The sequence below is a fragment of the Balaenoptera borealis genome, assembly GCF_965194805.1.
Source record: "Balaenoptera borealis genome assembly, chromosome: 14".
NCBI classification, from domain to species: Eukaryota; Metazoa; Chordata; class Mammalia; order Artiodactyla; family Balaenopteridae; genus Balaenoptera; species Balaenoptera borealis.
In genome coordinates, this window is record NC_138875.1 from 75,923,853 (window position 1) to 75,940,225 (window position 16,373).

Consider the following 16,373-nt stretch of genomic DNA (forward strand, 5'->3'; position numbering starts at 1 on the left):
TGAAAAAAGCACACTGCAGGACACTATGTCGTGTCTGATCCCACGCTACAGTACTGAAAACATCTACTCCTGGAAAAATGTTGGGAGAGGTGTTTACTGAAACCTTTCCAAGTGATTACCCCTGGGCACAGAATCACAGGAAATCTCCTTTGTGTTTGAATATACTGCATGAGGTTTTTATCGAGTGTGTGTGTCCTTATTCTACAAACATTGAGCTATTAACCCAAGAAAGGCCTGCAGGCAGGCAGGTGGGTGGACAGGTGCCTCTCATTCCAGAACCTGTGGCACCTCGAGGGGGGTCACATGCCACACAGGGTGCGTCGCGCAGAGGGACCTGTCTCAGGGAGGTGGTGGAGCCTGGGGCCAGGCTCTCGTCACTGCAGGCCACCTCTGTCCTACCCTAGGAGTGCTCCGAGAGAGACCTAGCTCCTTCAGAAGGTGATCCCCTCTTCCAGGCTGGATGTGTCATCACCGTGGCCCCATAACACACGTGAACCAGCCCTCCCAGCTGTTACAAATGTGTCACCTTGGAATTAATTTGCAGTCCAATTTGTTCCCTTTTCACTTGGAATGCAGTTTCTAGTCCAAAATAGGTGATTCTGCTTTTAACGAAAACCCCCAAAGTCGTGTCTCTTACTGGTTTCTAAAACCAGTCAGAGAACTTGGCCCTGTCACCATGATCCAAGGCCCATCTGGGCATCGACTCTGAGCCTTGAATGAAGGTACAAAGTGCCGGTGCCAAGCAGTAAACAATTTCTCAACTCTGAAAACGGGGTTTTAAAAAAGCATGCTTCTGGCAGCCATTCCTTCTCTGAGACCCAGTACATCTTGCTGTGGGAATGGGCGTGTAGGCCTGTGTGTGGCAGAGCCAGAGGGACAGGGCAGGGAGATTTCTTTTGGTTTGCAGACATCTTGCCTGCTTGGGATTCACTTACAGCTAGAAAGGGGAAACCATATTTAGTTTGGCCCTGGAGACCTGGTGACTCGTGACCTTGCTGTGCTCCTGCCTGGGAGTGAGAGAGGGCAATGGAGAGTGGGAGAGAATGTGTGAGTCCAAAGAAAAAAGATTCTTTGGAATAAGAAATCATCCCTGTTAGGGACTGAAATGTCCCATTCCTGCCAATTCATATGCTGAAGCTCTAACCGCCAATGTGACTGTATTTGGAGACAGGGTTTTTAAAGAGGTAATTAGGTTAAATGAGGTCACAGGGTGGGGCCCTAATCCAATAGGACTGTTGTCCTCATAAGAAGAGGGAGAGACACCAGGGATGCAGGCACACAGAGGAAGGGCCACGTGAGCACACAGCATGAAGGTGGCCGTCTGTGAGCCAAGGAGAGCCCTCCAGAGAAACTAACCCTGTTGACACCTTGATCTTGAGTTTCCAGCCTCCAAAACTGTGAGATAGTGAATTTCCGTTCTATAGAACACTGTTTCAAACGGGTTGGAAAATCCACATTAACAATTAGGAAAAATTAGAAAATAACTCAGTAGGTATTAAAAACAGGCCAGATGGAATGGCTTCCCAGGAAGTAATTGCTTGGGGAAGCGTCTAGTAGCTGAGAACAATTTTTTTTTTTTTAACATCTTTATTGGAGTATAACTGCTTTACAATGGTGTGTTAGTTTCTGCTGTATAACAAAGTGAATCAGCTATATGCATACGTATATCCCCATATCCCCTCCCTCTTGCATCTCCCTCCCACCATCCCTATCCCACTCCTCTAGGTGGTCACAAAGCACTGAGCTATCTCCCTGTGCTATGTGGCTGCTTCCCACTAGCTATCTGTTTTACATTTGGTAGTGTATATATGTCCATGCTACTCTGTGAACAATTTTTACACAAGGTATCAACTGGGTTGACAGCCTCTTACCTCTCAAAATGAAGATCGTAACCACATGATAAAATCGCCCTCCAGACACTACGGATGTCTTGCTTGGCTCGGTCAATAACAAACTTGTGAAATCCTTCCAATGTCAGGTACTTTTCCTCAGGAACTGATGGAAAAGTGTTCACACTGTTAGGAATCGGTGAGAAGTGGGGGTCCCACAGCATGCTCTCACTGCACCCTCTCTTTCAGGGCCCAATTCATCTAACCCCCCCCGTCTCCTGCCGTCACTCCAGGGTCTGTTAACAGACTGTCTCCACCCGACTGCTCAATGACACACATAACCCCCAACCTGACGGGTCTGAGCTGCAGCCTCACCTTCTCGGGCTGGTGACCAAGTGGTGCAGCGCTTTCCCCCCAGTCTCGTCTTTCTGTATCTCAGAAACATTCCTGACTGACTAAGCAATTTTTGTGACAATGATAGCTTTCTCCAAGTCTGCTTGGGCCTTTAGGAAGATAAGGTTCTAATGTCCCAGGTAAGTGCCCTTCTGGAAGAAAATTTCTGAGCAGATTTCCAATCTTTACTTTTAATCGCAAGCATCTATTCTTCCCTTGGGAGTATGGTATTTCTGGAGCTGCTATTCTAACCTCCACCAGTTCAGGTCAGCAGAGATGGAGTCCTGGAGCAATAATCGCAGTTGGCCAGGTATGTCTTCCGTGTCTTGGGCAGGGCTGCCCTGCCTAAACTAAAACCCGAGGGAGCCAGGTGGTCAGGGAAAAGCAAAGAGGCTGGATCCCAGGCTGCGCCGCCATCTCCAGGATGGAAGCAGCCCCAAGCCCGCATCAGGCCCAAGTTGCTTGTTCACCTTCTTGTTTTTTGGTGGGTGACTTTTCTGGGTCCTTTTCGTCCGGCTTGCTCTTTTCCGGTGACTTCGGCTTCACAGTGGGCTTCTTCTCGCTCAAGGCGGTCCTGCTGTAGACCAAAGCACCGGAATCAGAATTCCTCATGCCCAGACCTCCTCCTGGTGGGGGGAATGCAGAACCTCACCAGGCATTGGTTCACCCTCCCCCAACTACGGCTGATGGTTCAGAGGGGGCTGGGGTCAAGATCAGCCTTGTTCTGACCAAGAAAAGTTTCCTGAGCAAATTATGAGGACAAATTGATGCTTTAAAATGTGGAAAATCTCAAAGAGACACTTTTCAAACATTCTTTCTACATACTTCAGAGCTGTACTGTCCAAGAAGCAGGCACTGGCCAGATGTAGCTACTTAAGTTTAAATTAATTAAAATTACAAGCCCAGTTCCTTGGTGGCACTCGCCGCATTTCAAGTGCTCAGTAGCCATGTGTGCTTAGTGGCCACTGTGCTGAGTAGCACAGACAGAGAAATGCACATTTCCATCGTCACAGAAAGCTCTATGGGACAGTACTGATTTAAAAGCCCCATTTATGTATAATTAATTAATAAAATTTTAAGACACTTTTTTTCTCTGATGACTTAAACAAGTCCTCTAGAGACTCCTGCTTGGTAGTACTTCACTACCTGAATTTCAACTTGAGAGTCATAAACTTGTATCTAAAGAAAATTCTACTAAATATGTGTGCATATCCACACATGGAATATTATGGAGCTACTTTAAAAGAGGAACGGGGGAAGTTCTTTTTGTGCTGATATGGAATCATCTCTAAGATCAGGAGTAAACAGAAAGGTACAGGCATTTTGTACAGTTCCCGACCTCTGGGTATGCGTACACTTGCTTGTGTATACCCAGAACAGTTCTGCAAGGCTACGAAAGTGACACTGCAGCCTCAGGGAAGGGAGCTGGGAGGCTTAAGGACGGAGAGGAAAAGGAGTGGCTTTTCACTGCATATGCTTTTGAATATTGTACTATTTTAGCCATTTAAAATGTAACAAGGGGCTTCCCTGGTGGCGCAGTGGTTAAGAATCTGCCTGCCAATGCAGGGGACACGGGTTCGAGCCCTGGTCTGGGAAGATCCCACATGCCGCCGAGCAACTAAGCCCGTGAGGCACAACTACTGAGCCTGTGCGTCTAGAGCCTGTGCTCCGCAACAGGGGAAGCCAAGACAATGAGAAGCCCGCGCACCATGATGAAGAGTAGCCCCCGCTCGCTGCAACTAGAGAAAACCCTCGCGCAGAAACAAAAACCCAACACAGCCAAAAAAAAAAAAAAAAAAAATGTAACAAGATAATATGTATGCACAAATAAAACATTCTGCACTTAAATGTTAAAAGCAGTTGCTATGTGGGGGGTAATTCAGTGTTTTCCAATATGCATGGGTGCACTTTAACAGTCTTTCTACAATAACTGCATTATTGTGTGGGTAAAAGAAGTTAGACTTTTTAAACAATTCTGTACATTTTAGATGTTTTATTAATTCAGACTGGTCTGCTTTCCAGCCTGCATGGTCCAGATTTTACTGTCCTTGTGGGTAAAATGAAACGTTCTCTTCCAGCTGACGAAGCCAAGGGCGAAAAGGACCCTGGCAGCAGAGCAGAGAAGAGCCAGGATGTCTGGCTCCGCCGAGGTGCCGACAGCCTCCCAGGAAGCCTGCTAGGAGGTGGCCCCGCGTGCCCCCGCCCGGCCCACCTTCCGAGCTCCTCGGTCACCCACCTGACGCTGTTGAGCACGGCCTTGTCCTTGGCGGGTGGCTTGGTGATGGGCCGCTTGGTGCTCACCACCTTCCCGGGGTGCTGTTCCTTCCCCGCCTTGCTGTACTTGCTCTTGTCGAACTTGGGCTTTGGCACGCCGTACTTCCTCAGGATCTGCGGAGCACCGGAGGGGAGGGGCCTCAGACTCAGCCCCAGGGGCACCCGAGGCCCAGCACAGGTGCGGCGGGGATGGGGTGGCTACCTGGGTGAGCTGGTCCTCCAGCACCTTTTTGGGGGGCCGAACATTGGTGAAGAAGAGGTGGAGGAGGTTGCCTGGCGTCTGGGAGTTGATCTGCTCTTTGCTGAGATAAATGTCAGACACTTTGATGGGCTTTGCTGGTGTCAGGCTCAGCATCTGCTCTGAGTGGGCGCAGCTCTTAAATATCTCCGTCAGCACCTCTCTGGCCCCGGGCACCAGCTTCTCACCTGTTACAGAATGGAGGGAGGGCAAACGATTCTGCCGTGAACACGCTACGTCAGGATAAGCCCTGCAGCATCTGATTTATTTTTCATCAGCGATTTATTTTTGAAAGTGGGTAATGGGTGGTGAGTGGTGATGATGAGCTGTCCACCGAGACCCGGTGTCCCCTTTCTGCACGCACACCCCAGTTACACGCCCAGCCTTCTCTGCCGTGAGGTGTGGTGCCGTGAGGTGCGGCCCCGTGACGTGGGCCCCTCCTGGGCCAGTCTGCTTCAGGCAGGACATAGATGGGCTCCAGGCTAGGCATTTATAACTGGCCTCCTGTTTACATTTCTTGGGGTGAGAAAAAGATGGACTTCAGGCCGGACACTTGCAACTAGCCCCCTGTTTGCATTTCCTGAGACAGGAGATAGGTGGGCTCCAGGTTAGCTATTTACAACCAGCCTCCTGTTTGCACTTTGAAATAGAAATAACAACAGGAACAGGGTAAATAGCCAGGCTTTGTTTCCTGTGGACACTTTGAGGTAACAGTTATGGCAGGGACAGAGAGGGGCTAAACCCTGTTCTGAGTAAAGATCAAGAGGTCACATAATATATTTCCCATCCTTGGGGCAAGGGAGACATTGCACATGCACAGAAAGGCTCCTTGGGGGTCAAAAAGGAAGGGGCACCACCCCATAATATGTGATGCCAAGGCCCTCCCATAGGCCTCTGGGGTGGAATCCATCTTGGAAAAAAGTTGCGCACGCCTGTTGGGGAGGGTCCTAGGGCAGGGCAGGTGTGGAAAAAGAAACCAGGTAATTGGCCAAAGGTAAACAAAGACCCGGAATAACTGCCCTGTATAAGTGACTTAACCGCCTCTTTACTGGGCTCCTCCTCATTAGGGAGGACGCCCACACCCTTTCTCTCTGGGGTGTGCATCTCTGCCTTGCTTCTGTCAACTCAACAAACTGTTTCTCTGTGTGCTCTCCCACTTGTTGTTGTTCTGTGTCCCCAATAATAAACTTTGTACCTGTTTTTACAGTTCTTGCCTCCTTGAGAAACACATTTTTCAGTGGGGGTGAGGGCCAGGGGAACTTTGCTTCTAGCCTCTAGCCCTTGCTGGTCCAGCGGCTAGGATTCCTGGTTTTCATCCAGGCTACCCAGGTTCAATTCCTGGGCAGGGAACTAAGATCTCACTTCACGCCACGGCTCACTGTTGCTTCTCTGAGATCATGTTCTCTTCTGCACTCATCCCCGCCACTGGCTGCGTGGAGATAACAAGCCCCCGGATGGCAGACCTCGGGGCTCACCCTGGACTCTTACATGTGCAAGAAATGAACTTCCACTGGGTCTGAGTTACTGTACTCTAGGGTCTCTTTACCATGGAGGTTGAACCTCCTTAGCTTCAACATGTCTGTGATGGACAGTCCCCAGGGAGCAAGAGGATGTAGAGGCTGCAAGTACTTTTAGTGCAAAGTACAAGTTGTTCAATAGTTATTATTAGAGGATGCATTTGAAACCTCGCCCAGCCAGCAGGTGGAAAAGAAAGTTCTCTCAGATACAAGAAAACTGTCCTTGAGCACGAGAAAAAAAAGACTTGTTTTTTTTGGTCCCCAAATAAGCACTCCAGAAGATGCTCTCACCTTTCCTAAGGGGCCAGTCAGGAATGTTCCCAGTGGAACATTGTTCCACTGCATCTGCATGTTCCTCGTGGCCAAGGGCCCTCACCTGCGGACAGGACTGACTTGTTCATCACACCCTGTCCTCCCGCCCATCCTCCTCATCCCCTCTCTCTGGGGGTCTGACCCTCCAGAGCCACACCCAGCTCAGGCCGTGCTTCAGGAGCCAGAGCACAAAGGTCCCCTGGGCATCTGGGCTGAGGGTGAGGAGACAGGTGTGCGGAAGGCGTGGTCGAGACCTAAGAGCTGATTCAGTAGAACCACAACTTAAAGAGTCTTGAGCAAAATGCGTGTGGCTGTAACGTGGCAAATGTGTTATCAAAAGACTGAGTATCTCACGTGGAAGGTTTGACCATAATACAATCAGGAGCTAGAACTAAATTCGGATTAAAGCATGAAAAGACTGGCAAAGCATTAATTATGGCAGAAAAAGACCCCAGGGTTCTCACAGATCGTACACTAGCCACTCCCACGTGGGGAGCTGAGAGCCGAGTGGGCACCGTACTCACTAATAAGGGAGCAGGGCTGAAACCAGGGCGAGGAGAGAGAGGCAGCCCCTCACGCACAAGAGTCCCAAAAAACTCAGAGATCAAGATACACATTGTGGGCTTCCCTGGTGGCGCAGTGGTTGAGAATCTGCCTGCCAATGCAGGGGACACGGGTTCGAGCCCTGGTCTGGGAAGATCCCACATGCCGCGGAGGGAATGGGCCCGTGAGCCACAGCTACTGAGCCTGCGCGTCTGGAGCCTGTGCTCCACAACAAGAGGCCGCGACAGTGAGGCCCGCGCACTGCGATGAAGAGTGGCCCCCGCTTGCCGCAACTAGAGAAAGCCCTCGCACAGAAACGAAGACCCAACGCACCCAAAAATAAATAAATAAAAAAAAAAAAAAAAAAAAAAAGATACACATTGTTACGCGGCCCTTCAAAAAAATCAAAAATAATACAAAAAACCCATGATGAGCAAAACATTAAAAGTACTGTGCTGAGCCATGTTAAAGCCTGACGCAAAAGGAAAAATCATTAATACTGATCCTGTCTTTATTTAAAATTTTAATAGTTTGTTCACCGTGGATATTTTGCGTTAATTTTGACTTTCATAAGTATTATATTAAAATAATTATTTATCTAGATTACTGAGTTGTTTTGGAGCCCCATTAAATTCTGTGGCCTCATTTACCTCACTCTGGTCCCAGCCCTGAGGGAGTATTTCAAAATTTCGTGACTGGGGGATAATAATTTGAAACAACAACAAAATCCATAATCAATATTACATTTCTGTCCTCAAAAAACATAAAACAGAACGAACTCAACAACTCTATTATGAAATTTCAAACAATATTAAAGAGTTAGAAAAAACATAAATTTAAAAATTTGAGAGAGACTGATGCAAAATAAAGACAACAACACAAAGAACTACAGTTATAAAAAGAAAGGAGAAAAATTGCTGCTGCTTCTGAAGCAAAGCTAGGGGTGAGCTCTTGGCCTCAGGATCTGCTAGATCCAGCTCTGCGGGGCCTCGATAGAGCCCGGGTCCTGGCTGAACAGAAGAAGTGGGGAAGCCAGACAGGGTAGGGTCCCCCCACATAAGAGCCACCAGAATGACAAAGTGGGACTTTCTGAAAAAGGAACTGGAACCGTTTCTTCCCCAAGAATTCATTTTAAAGGGCGAGGCGTTAGCTGTCCTCGAGCATATTGACTAAATGATTACCAGCAACGTACATGGTACATTCTAGCTCTAGAGGACAGAACAAAATAAATACACTTGAACTCAAACAAGGGGAAGCCTGACTAGACAAAAGGAAAAAAGCACTTGAATGCAAGCCCACATTCAAGGCTGTGGCATAGCATTTCCTGGTGGTCCCTCGGCTGCCTGTGGCAGGGCCTGCCCGCTGGCCTTCAGAGCCCTGACAGCTCTCCTGGGGGGCAGGAGTGTTCTCTTCACATCATGTACACAAGGCACCTTCTGTTAACCAAGCAGTGAACCATCTCCCCAACATTCCCTGAATCACTTCTTAAATCTTTGACCCCCAGAGCTCCCCTTTAAGGTAAGATGTTAAAAATAGGGAAAACAGGACATGGAGAGGGGTATGATTTTTTTTTTTTTTTGGCTGCGCTGCGTGGCTTGCGGGATCTTAGTTCCCTGACCAGGGATTGAACCCAGGCCCGTGGCAGTGAAAGCACTGAGTCCTAACCACTGGACCACCAGGGAATTCCCAAGAGGGGTATGATTTTTGCTCAGTTTTTTTTCTATAAATTTAAAATTTCTAAAAAAAAAGTCTATTAATTAAAAGAAAATCTATAACCTACCTTTAATTGACTTATCATTGAAATAATCTTCTAACCCTGGGCTCCCCTGCGTATCAAACAAACTCTGATTTACTACAGACACAGTGAGGATCTCTTCCGTTGACATTTCCATCAATTCATCTTCACCATCCAAACTTGACAAACCAATCAAGTCATTATTGTTAAATAAACTTGCTCGGATTTTCTCGATTTTGGCTCGGGATCTAATCTGTGTGAACAAGGAAAAGGGTAAGGATTTGAGTGGAGAGACCAGTCGTTCAGCTAGCTGTATGAACTTTCTTTCCCTCCCGTCTGTGCCTGAAACCCTCTACTTGTCTTCAGCGTTGTGAGCGCGGCCTGACTTGGGTGAGCTGGCCTTCCCGGCAAAGTCTCTCTTATGTGCCAACAGTGGTAACTTGCAGGAGAACAACTCAACTGGACTTCTCTGTTGCTAAACCCCGGTCAGGTCTGTGGCTCTACACAGATGCCCAGGGGGTTAAAGTCCACGCTTGGCTCTGAGAAAATCCCCAGGGAGAAGGTGGACAGATTCTGGGAGGAAGCCAACCCCTGGATCTTTGAGCTCTCCTGTCAGAGCCCGTGGGGTGGGGAGCAAGGGGGTGCAAGTTCTCCTCCTAGCGCCTTCCCCTCCATATCTAATAAGGGAGAGGATGGTTTTTACTCTGCACCCGACTCCCGTTACACAGGGGCAGGAAGACACAGGATGCAGGATTTCTAAACAAGGAGGCCCAGGAAACACATGGGATCTTGAAGTGGAAATGTAATCTGGCAACACACGCAGCATCTGAAACTCAGAATCACTCAGAACAGAACGGCAAGTCTGTTCTCACCCTGCTCAGTGGGGATCCCTCCTGCCAATGGCAATGGTTAAAACAACCCAAAGCCACTCAAAAAGAGGCCACTGGGGCCTGAGTTGGAAAACACTCGATGACGCCCACCCATCAGGAAAGGTCAGCCCCTGGAGCCCCTCCCACACTCCGCAATGAACTGTATTTACTTCCTGACATCAGACTTGCTATCACACTCAGAGATGGGACCTCAAATACAGATAATCAACATGATGAATCACTACTGTTTCCAAGAGCTGCCTCAGGGAGCCCACTAAGTGCCCCAATGTCACCTATTAGTTAGCCCCTTGGAAATAATATTGGAAGGCTTAAAGAGGCCTGGGGGATTCTAACCGCTCATGATTTGAGTGCTTGCCAAGGCATGAGGTGCTTACCTCCACGACCGCGAAGCCTTTGATGGGGCGTGCTGCGAGGGGCTGGTTGTCCAGGGACGTGACTGTGTACATGGAGCCCATGTCTGACACTGAGGCCGTTTCTGCGTTGTCCAGTGGCTCCCCCAGGCTCCCGAGGCTGCCCAGGCTGCCGGTGCTGCATAGGGAAACGTCCAGGCTCTCCTGGCTGGACACTACGTGGGGCTCCAATAAGCCCGCAGGGATGGGCAGCTCGAGGCCCGAGGGCAGCGGTTCCGCGGAGGCGTCGCTGACCGTCTGCAAGATGCCCTGGGAGCTGCAGATGGAGGCCTGGCTGGTGGAGGCGGATGCGCTGATGCTCATGGCGGGGGTCGGGCTGCGGGACGTGCTGACCTCCAAGCTATCTGTGCTGGGGAAGCCAAGGGTCTTCTCTGGCTCGGCTTTCCCATCACCGCCCTCGGCCTTGTCTTTTGGCTTCTTGGGGTCTTCGTCCTGCAGGGGGATGTAGATCTCGTCTTTGAAGACCCCGCCGTGGGCGTTGCAGGCCTTGCGGATAGCGCCTCTGACGATGCCCTCGTCCAGGTGGGTGGGGATGCCAGAGATCACCAGCAAGCGGCTATGGGCGGTGGGACCCACCAGGGCCTGGCAGGCATCGGCGATGGCGTCGCTCGTCACACCCAGCCCCTGCGGGTCCTTCCTGGTGAGGTGCCGGAGGATGATGAGCAAGGTCAGGGCGCGATGGAACCACAGCATGTCTTCGGGCTTGCCACCCCCGATGCTCAGCACGGCGGGGTCCGAGTCCACCGAGCGTGAGGACTGGCGCTTCCCGGAGGAGGAGGCCTTTTCCCGCTTCATCTTGACTTTCTTCCTCTTGGACAGGAGGCTGGGGCTCTGCGGCGTCTGTCCTGGGGAGGACGACGAGGAGGACGACGAGTCGCTGAGGTTTGGGGCGGTCGCCGAGGTCACCCCGCTGGCAGTGACGCTCATGTTGGTAGGCAGGGTCACCTCGGCCACCGCCAGGCACCCTTCCATGAGTGCGTGGAAATACGTAGAGAACCTGCCCTGGTCGGTGGCCGCCACGGTCCCCGAGCCTCCGCACGTGCTGCCCGAGACCCAGCTCTGCGTCTCCTCGTCGTACAGCTTGTGGAGCTCCGACTGCAGGGCCATCAGCATGGCCAGGCAGGGGTTCAGCTGGAGGGCGATGGACGAGGACAGGCCGGCAGGGTGCCTCCTCTGCTCCAGGCTGTGCACTGTGCGCAGGAGCTCTGCCAGGAGGTGGAACACCAGCTCTTTCACGCAGGCCGCCATGTCCGTGGTCCACAGGAAGTTTCCTGAGGCGAATGAAAGCAAAAAAAAAAAAATCACCTATACAGAGCTTACTATGTGCCAGGCACTGTTCTAAGGCACTTTATTGGAGTCAGCCCTCACAGCGACCACGTGAAACAAACATTACATCCTTCATCCCCATCTCACAGATGAAGAAACAGAGGCTCAAAGAGCTGAAGGACTCACACGGCTGCCACACGGTCACACAGTCTCACAGGGCAGAGCCGGGCAGGCTGGCCCCAGAGCCGGTGGCCTTCACCCCTGTGCCAGGTGACGGCATGGAGCCAGCTTCTGCAGCTCTGGCCCCGAAATCATTATTTTCTTTCTCATAAAGTTATTAAGCAGGTTGGTGACAAATCACTAGCATAACGTTTCCTGAACCATGGGACGCTTACTACTGGGGGCATACAATCCAATTTTATTAGATAGCTCAGAAATACACACGGAAAAATGATTCCTTTTAAACTCCTCTTTCAGTCCTGATTTTGTCAACAAGAAAGCCTCACTCTGGGGCTAGAATATTCTTAATGGAGAATAGCCCAGAGACCCAGAGCCTTCCACAGGGAACAGTAGTTAGTCAGAATTTCTTAACAGTAACTGCTTAACTTTTTATTTTTATAGTTATCTTCTAGTCATGGCAAGGGATACTAATTTTCTGTTTCAAGTAGCAAGATAAAGTTTCCTTTAAAATTCAGTATAAGTTTAAAAAAAGGAGAAAGGAGTTGATTGCCATAAAAAAAAAATCAATAAATGTTGATAGGCATGATTCGCAGACATGGCAGAAATCACATAAAGGTGGCATGAGAATGACTGAAGTCTAGGAAATACTGTCTAGAACAACCGTGGGCCACACATCTGTGCCAAGGTCCCCTTCAAGCCAGATGCGTGTCTTCTATCCCCAGTCACATTGCGGACAGGGAGTCCCAACGGCCAGGTCTGGCTGACTTACCGAGAATCCCACTTAGGCCCAGCACCCACGAAGGAGGGGACTAGGCTGACTACTCTCAGGGGTGATGCTGTTTTGATAATTCTAATTGGTAATGAACTCATGGCTGTCACGGGACATGGTGCTCATGGAGCCACTGACAGGGAACAAAGGCCAATGGGGTCTAAGGCCAGGCCCTCAGGTGCTCCTATTTCCTTCTCTATGGTCCTTCCTCTGCCATTGGACATTTTTGGAAGACGACAGCCTTGGAGAGAAATCACCACCAAAATTGCAAATGGTGGCCCGAGAGCTGAGACCAGCCACATACATCTTGTTCCCACAGCCAGTGGTTCCCTGCTCACCTCTTCCGACCCCCTGCCCAATGTGTTTTAAAGAATGTGAATTAGTTGTCAACATTTAGAAACCGGGAAATTCACATCAATATCTAGATTTCTGGCTTTTCTTGAAATAAAAAGTGACAGTATCTGGCAGGGCTAGGGCCACGTTCTTATACAGCAAATGAGTGGCAGGGCTCAGTGGCTGCCCCACAGGACACATGCCCTCCAGTTCCCTCGAGGTCCTGGGTCCACTTTCCTCTCGAATTTCTCTCACTTACATCATCTCCCTGACCCCTCAGGGCACCTGAGTTTGCCAACATGCTTTTCCCTCCAACATTTTATTATGAAAAAATACAAAAATATAAAAAAGTTGAACACCTTATACAGTCAATATTTGGATGCTCACCACCTAGATTCTACCATTAACATTATTACATGTGTAATAAAGCTGTGTTTGCTTTATTACACATCCATCTATCCCTCTATTCATCCATAGACTCAGCTTTTGATTATTTCAAAATAAGTTGCAGATATCAGTATTTTTATCCCTAACCACTTAAGCAGACATATCATATCATTAATTAAGCTCAATATTTAGAAAAATTTTGAGGTAAATTTATATGCTAAGTTCACAACTCTTTTAAGTTTACCATTCCATGAGTTTTGCTAAAATGCCATCTCTCTGTAACCTTTCAGGTGCTGTGAGGTCATAATGTTTGAAGGTGAAGGGTGGTATGGACGTGAACAATGTTACAGAATCAAAGTTACAATAATGGCATATGTTTGTGTTTTAAAGTAAAGTATGATAAAATTAATCTTACTTTCCTGGTTAGATGCCACCCCTCAAAATAATGAAAATACCCTGCAAATCATGGATTTGGAAGTCTAGGCTACACTTTCCACTCAATTCCCCAAGCCCAACTGACAGCAAGCTGATGAGAGCTGTCGCCACCCAGGCCACTGTGGCCACCCCAGGCACACCGGCCAGCTACTTCCCCAGGCACCCAGCCAGCTCCACCAGCCTGATCCTGAGGGAAGGGAGGCCTCACCGAGCAGCTCCACCACTTGCAGGAGGACGGACGTTGGGATGGTGTCAGGCTCGTCTTCAGATCTCCCTTCGCCGTCCTCCGACTTCCAGGACAGCAGCTGCTCTGCGAAGGCCATCGCCAGTGGGAACTCAGGGGGCAGAGAGTGTAACACCAGCACGGCTCCGGGAGGGGGAGACACCCCTAGAAGAAGTGCCCAGAAGGAAAGCTCATGACTGGTAGCACCCAATCAAAACAAGCTTGCGATAAAGACCTGCCAGGTGTGCTCAGAGAAACAGGGCCAGAAAGCCTGTCCACTCATGCACTGGGGGCGAGAGGAAATGCCACTCCCCACACTCCAGACGGAGTCAGCTGCAGGCGCAGGAGGAGCAGAGGACATCCTCCAAGGAGTCCACCTGCTGGTGTGAGAATGGGACAAAGGGCAGCAGTGGGGACAGGGAAGGATAAACATTTCCCAGTCAGTCAGATACCAACCAGCCTGATGACCTGGCATGGAAATAATAAGTCAGACTTTAAAAGATGCTTCACTGGAATGGTCCCAGCCTGGTAAAGAAATAACCAGCCCTTTGGTGCAGCTGCAATCCCATGGGAGCATCAGCTTATTTTAGACTTACAGAGTGGACCAGCAAGGGGGCCCCCAGACTTCAGGAACTACCAGAATTCTCTTTTACTGCCTTCGGTCATTGTCATGGCCTGAATCTGACCGAAGCTGCCTACGACGAGAGAAGAAAGACCCTGAGGTCTGATCCCTGTCACGTCCTGCACCGCACCCCAACCCCCTCCGCAAGCACTGGTCAGACATAAGCTGGGGTACCAGGGGTCTCTGGCCGGGTCAGGAGGAACCATGTTGACTGGCCTGTACTTTGGGGTGAATGTTTATTTGGGGAATGATAGGTAAGACAGAGATCTTCTGTGTTTAATATAAATTTTAAAAACAGTGTAGGCAAAATACAATGAAAAAAATAGACCCCAATAAAAAGAGATCATAAACTTGTTTAGCATTGACCAAATACCTTAAGAAATGTCCTTTCATTTTATTCCCTAAGGATGCAATGTCTCCAGGATTGGAGCTGTGCAGAAGCCAAGGCCCAATTTTGGCTGAAAGTTCAAATACATCTTTATAATTGTCTCTAACAAACATGTGTCCATCTTCTCCTGTCCAACAGGCCAAGGACGTGCAGTGCAAGTCTGAGACTAGGTTTCCCTTCCTCTGTGTATTGACTCAGAAACAGAGTCAGCTGGCCCCAGTATACAAAGCAGACAGTCAGCGAGAGCTTCTGGATTCACGGAGATGGAGACCTCATCTAAATCCAAATCTGCAGAGGCTTAACAAAGGATGCCAGGGAGACAAGACCACTTGGGCTTCCCAGCCTGGCCACCACCAGGCTTTGTTTACCATTGACATGGGGAGCAGATGATCACTGAGGCCCGTGCCCCAGGGAGCCACATTATACCTGAGAGAATTCAGTTTTAATGAGAACTTGAAGGGCAGCCAGGATTATTACAGCTAAATGATGGCACTGCTCTGCTTAGATCATTCTGAACAGCACACGCTTGTGAAAGGAAAGGAAATCCCCACTGTAGTCTGGGCAGCATCTGCCAGGTCTTCCCCTGGCAGGAAAGGGAGAACTTTTAATCCACTGTCTCTGAAATACACTGCCCCAAGCAGTCCTATTCTTTACCCATAGGAAACTGGAACACAGCACGGTAGAAAATCCTTTCAATTTTCACAAATTCCAAGCTGTTCTTATTACCGTGAGCTAATTCGGAGACTTACCCAGTTTGATGTGGACTTTGTCTGTGGAGAGGATCACAGAAGGGTACTGGTTGGTGGTGGGAGGCGGCGTGAGCCCCGTGTTGGCTGGAGACGCATCCCGCGGGTAACAGATGGTCTCGATGAGGTTTAGCTGGCCATTTCGCTTCACTTTGTGTCCCAGCCCGTACACGAGCACCCGTGCCCACGGCGCCTTGTACAGAGAGGAGCTGAGGAGGAGGGGTGAGTGTCAGCAGAGTCCAACCACATCAACAAACACTTTGTTGTGAGAGGGGGGGTGAGAACTGGGCACACGTAAGTCACCTCCATTACATTTTAGAAGGTCATTCTTTATATAGACTAATTTCCAAAACATGGAAATTAGGGAAAAACTGTAAATCATGTTCAAGTACAGTATGCATTAAAGAATAAAAGCAATGAGTTTTTTTTCTTCTGTAAATTGCACCAGAATCTGTCTTACTTTTCTCTCCCCATCACCATCTTCTGCAGTACGGGCAACTTACTCTTTGCGGAATCCAGACTGACTTTCTTTGCAAGATACGACGACGAAAGCCGCCCCCGGGAAATTGACGTCCATGTTGACCTTGGACTCGGAAATTGGAAACTCTTCGGAGGGGAACTGCTCTGGTGCCGTCTGCAGAGACATTTAACAGGGAAATCCACGGGTTAAACACAAGAGAGCATTTCCTTTTCCCAGCTCCCAGGCAAAGGAGAGCCAATGCATACACTGTAACAGGATCAGGAGGACAAAAAAGCCCTCTGGGAGGAAGGACACTACGGATGGGACAAGGCAGGGGAGCTGCGAAGAAAAGCAGACTAGTGGGGCTTGGGGAAGAAAGTGTCATTTTCAGCCAGCCAATAAGATTTCCAATTGAAACCTGTA

At 49.4% G+C, this 16,373-nt stretch overlaps 1 protein-coding gene across 7 annotated transcripts in view; it reads right to left on the bottom strand.

The window, feature by feature from the left end:
- The window catches only part of HECTD4 (HECT domain E3 ubiquitin protein ligase 4), a 195,166-nt gene that overhangs the window by 12,486 nt on the left and 166,307 nt on the right, over positions 1 to 16,373 (bottom strand). For 5 of the 7 annotated variants that reach the window (XM_082353642.1, XM_082353640.1, XM_082353641.1 and 2 more), the window contains 9 exons: positions 15,994 to 16,124; positions 15,494 to 15,699; positions 13,720 to 13,899; positions 10,106 to 11,412; positions 8,887 to 9,094; positions 4,699 to 4,922; positions 4,459 to 4,610; positions 2,693 to 2,799; positions 1,872 to 1,995 (listed from right to left, as the gene is read on the bottom strand). In XM_082353642.1, coding sequence (XP_082209768.1) covers positions 1,872 to 1,995; positions 2,693 to 2,799; positions 4,459 to 4,610; positions 4,699 to 4,922; positions 8,887 to 9,094; positions 10,106 to 11,412; positions 13,720 to 13,899; positions 15,494 to 15,699; positions 15,994 to 16,124 — 2,639 coding nt within the window. The other 2 variants (XM_082353639.1, XM_082353644.1) reach the window with 2 other exon arrangements.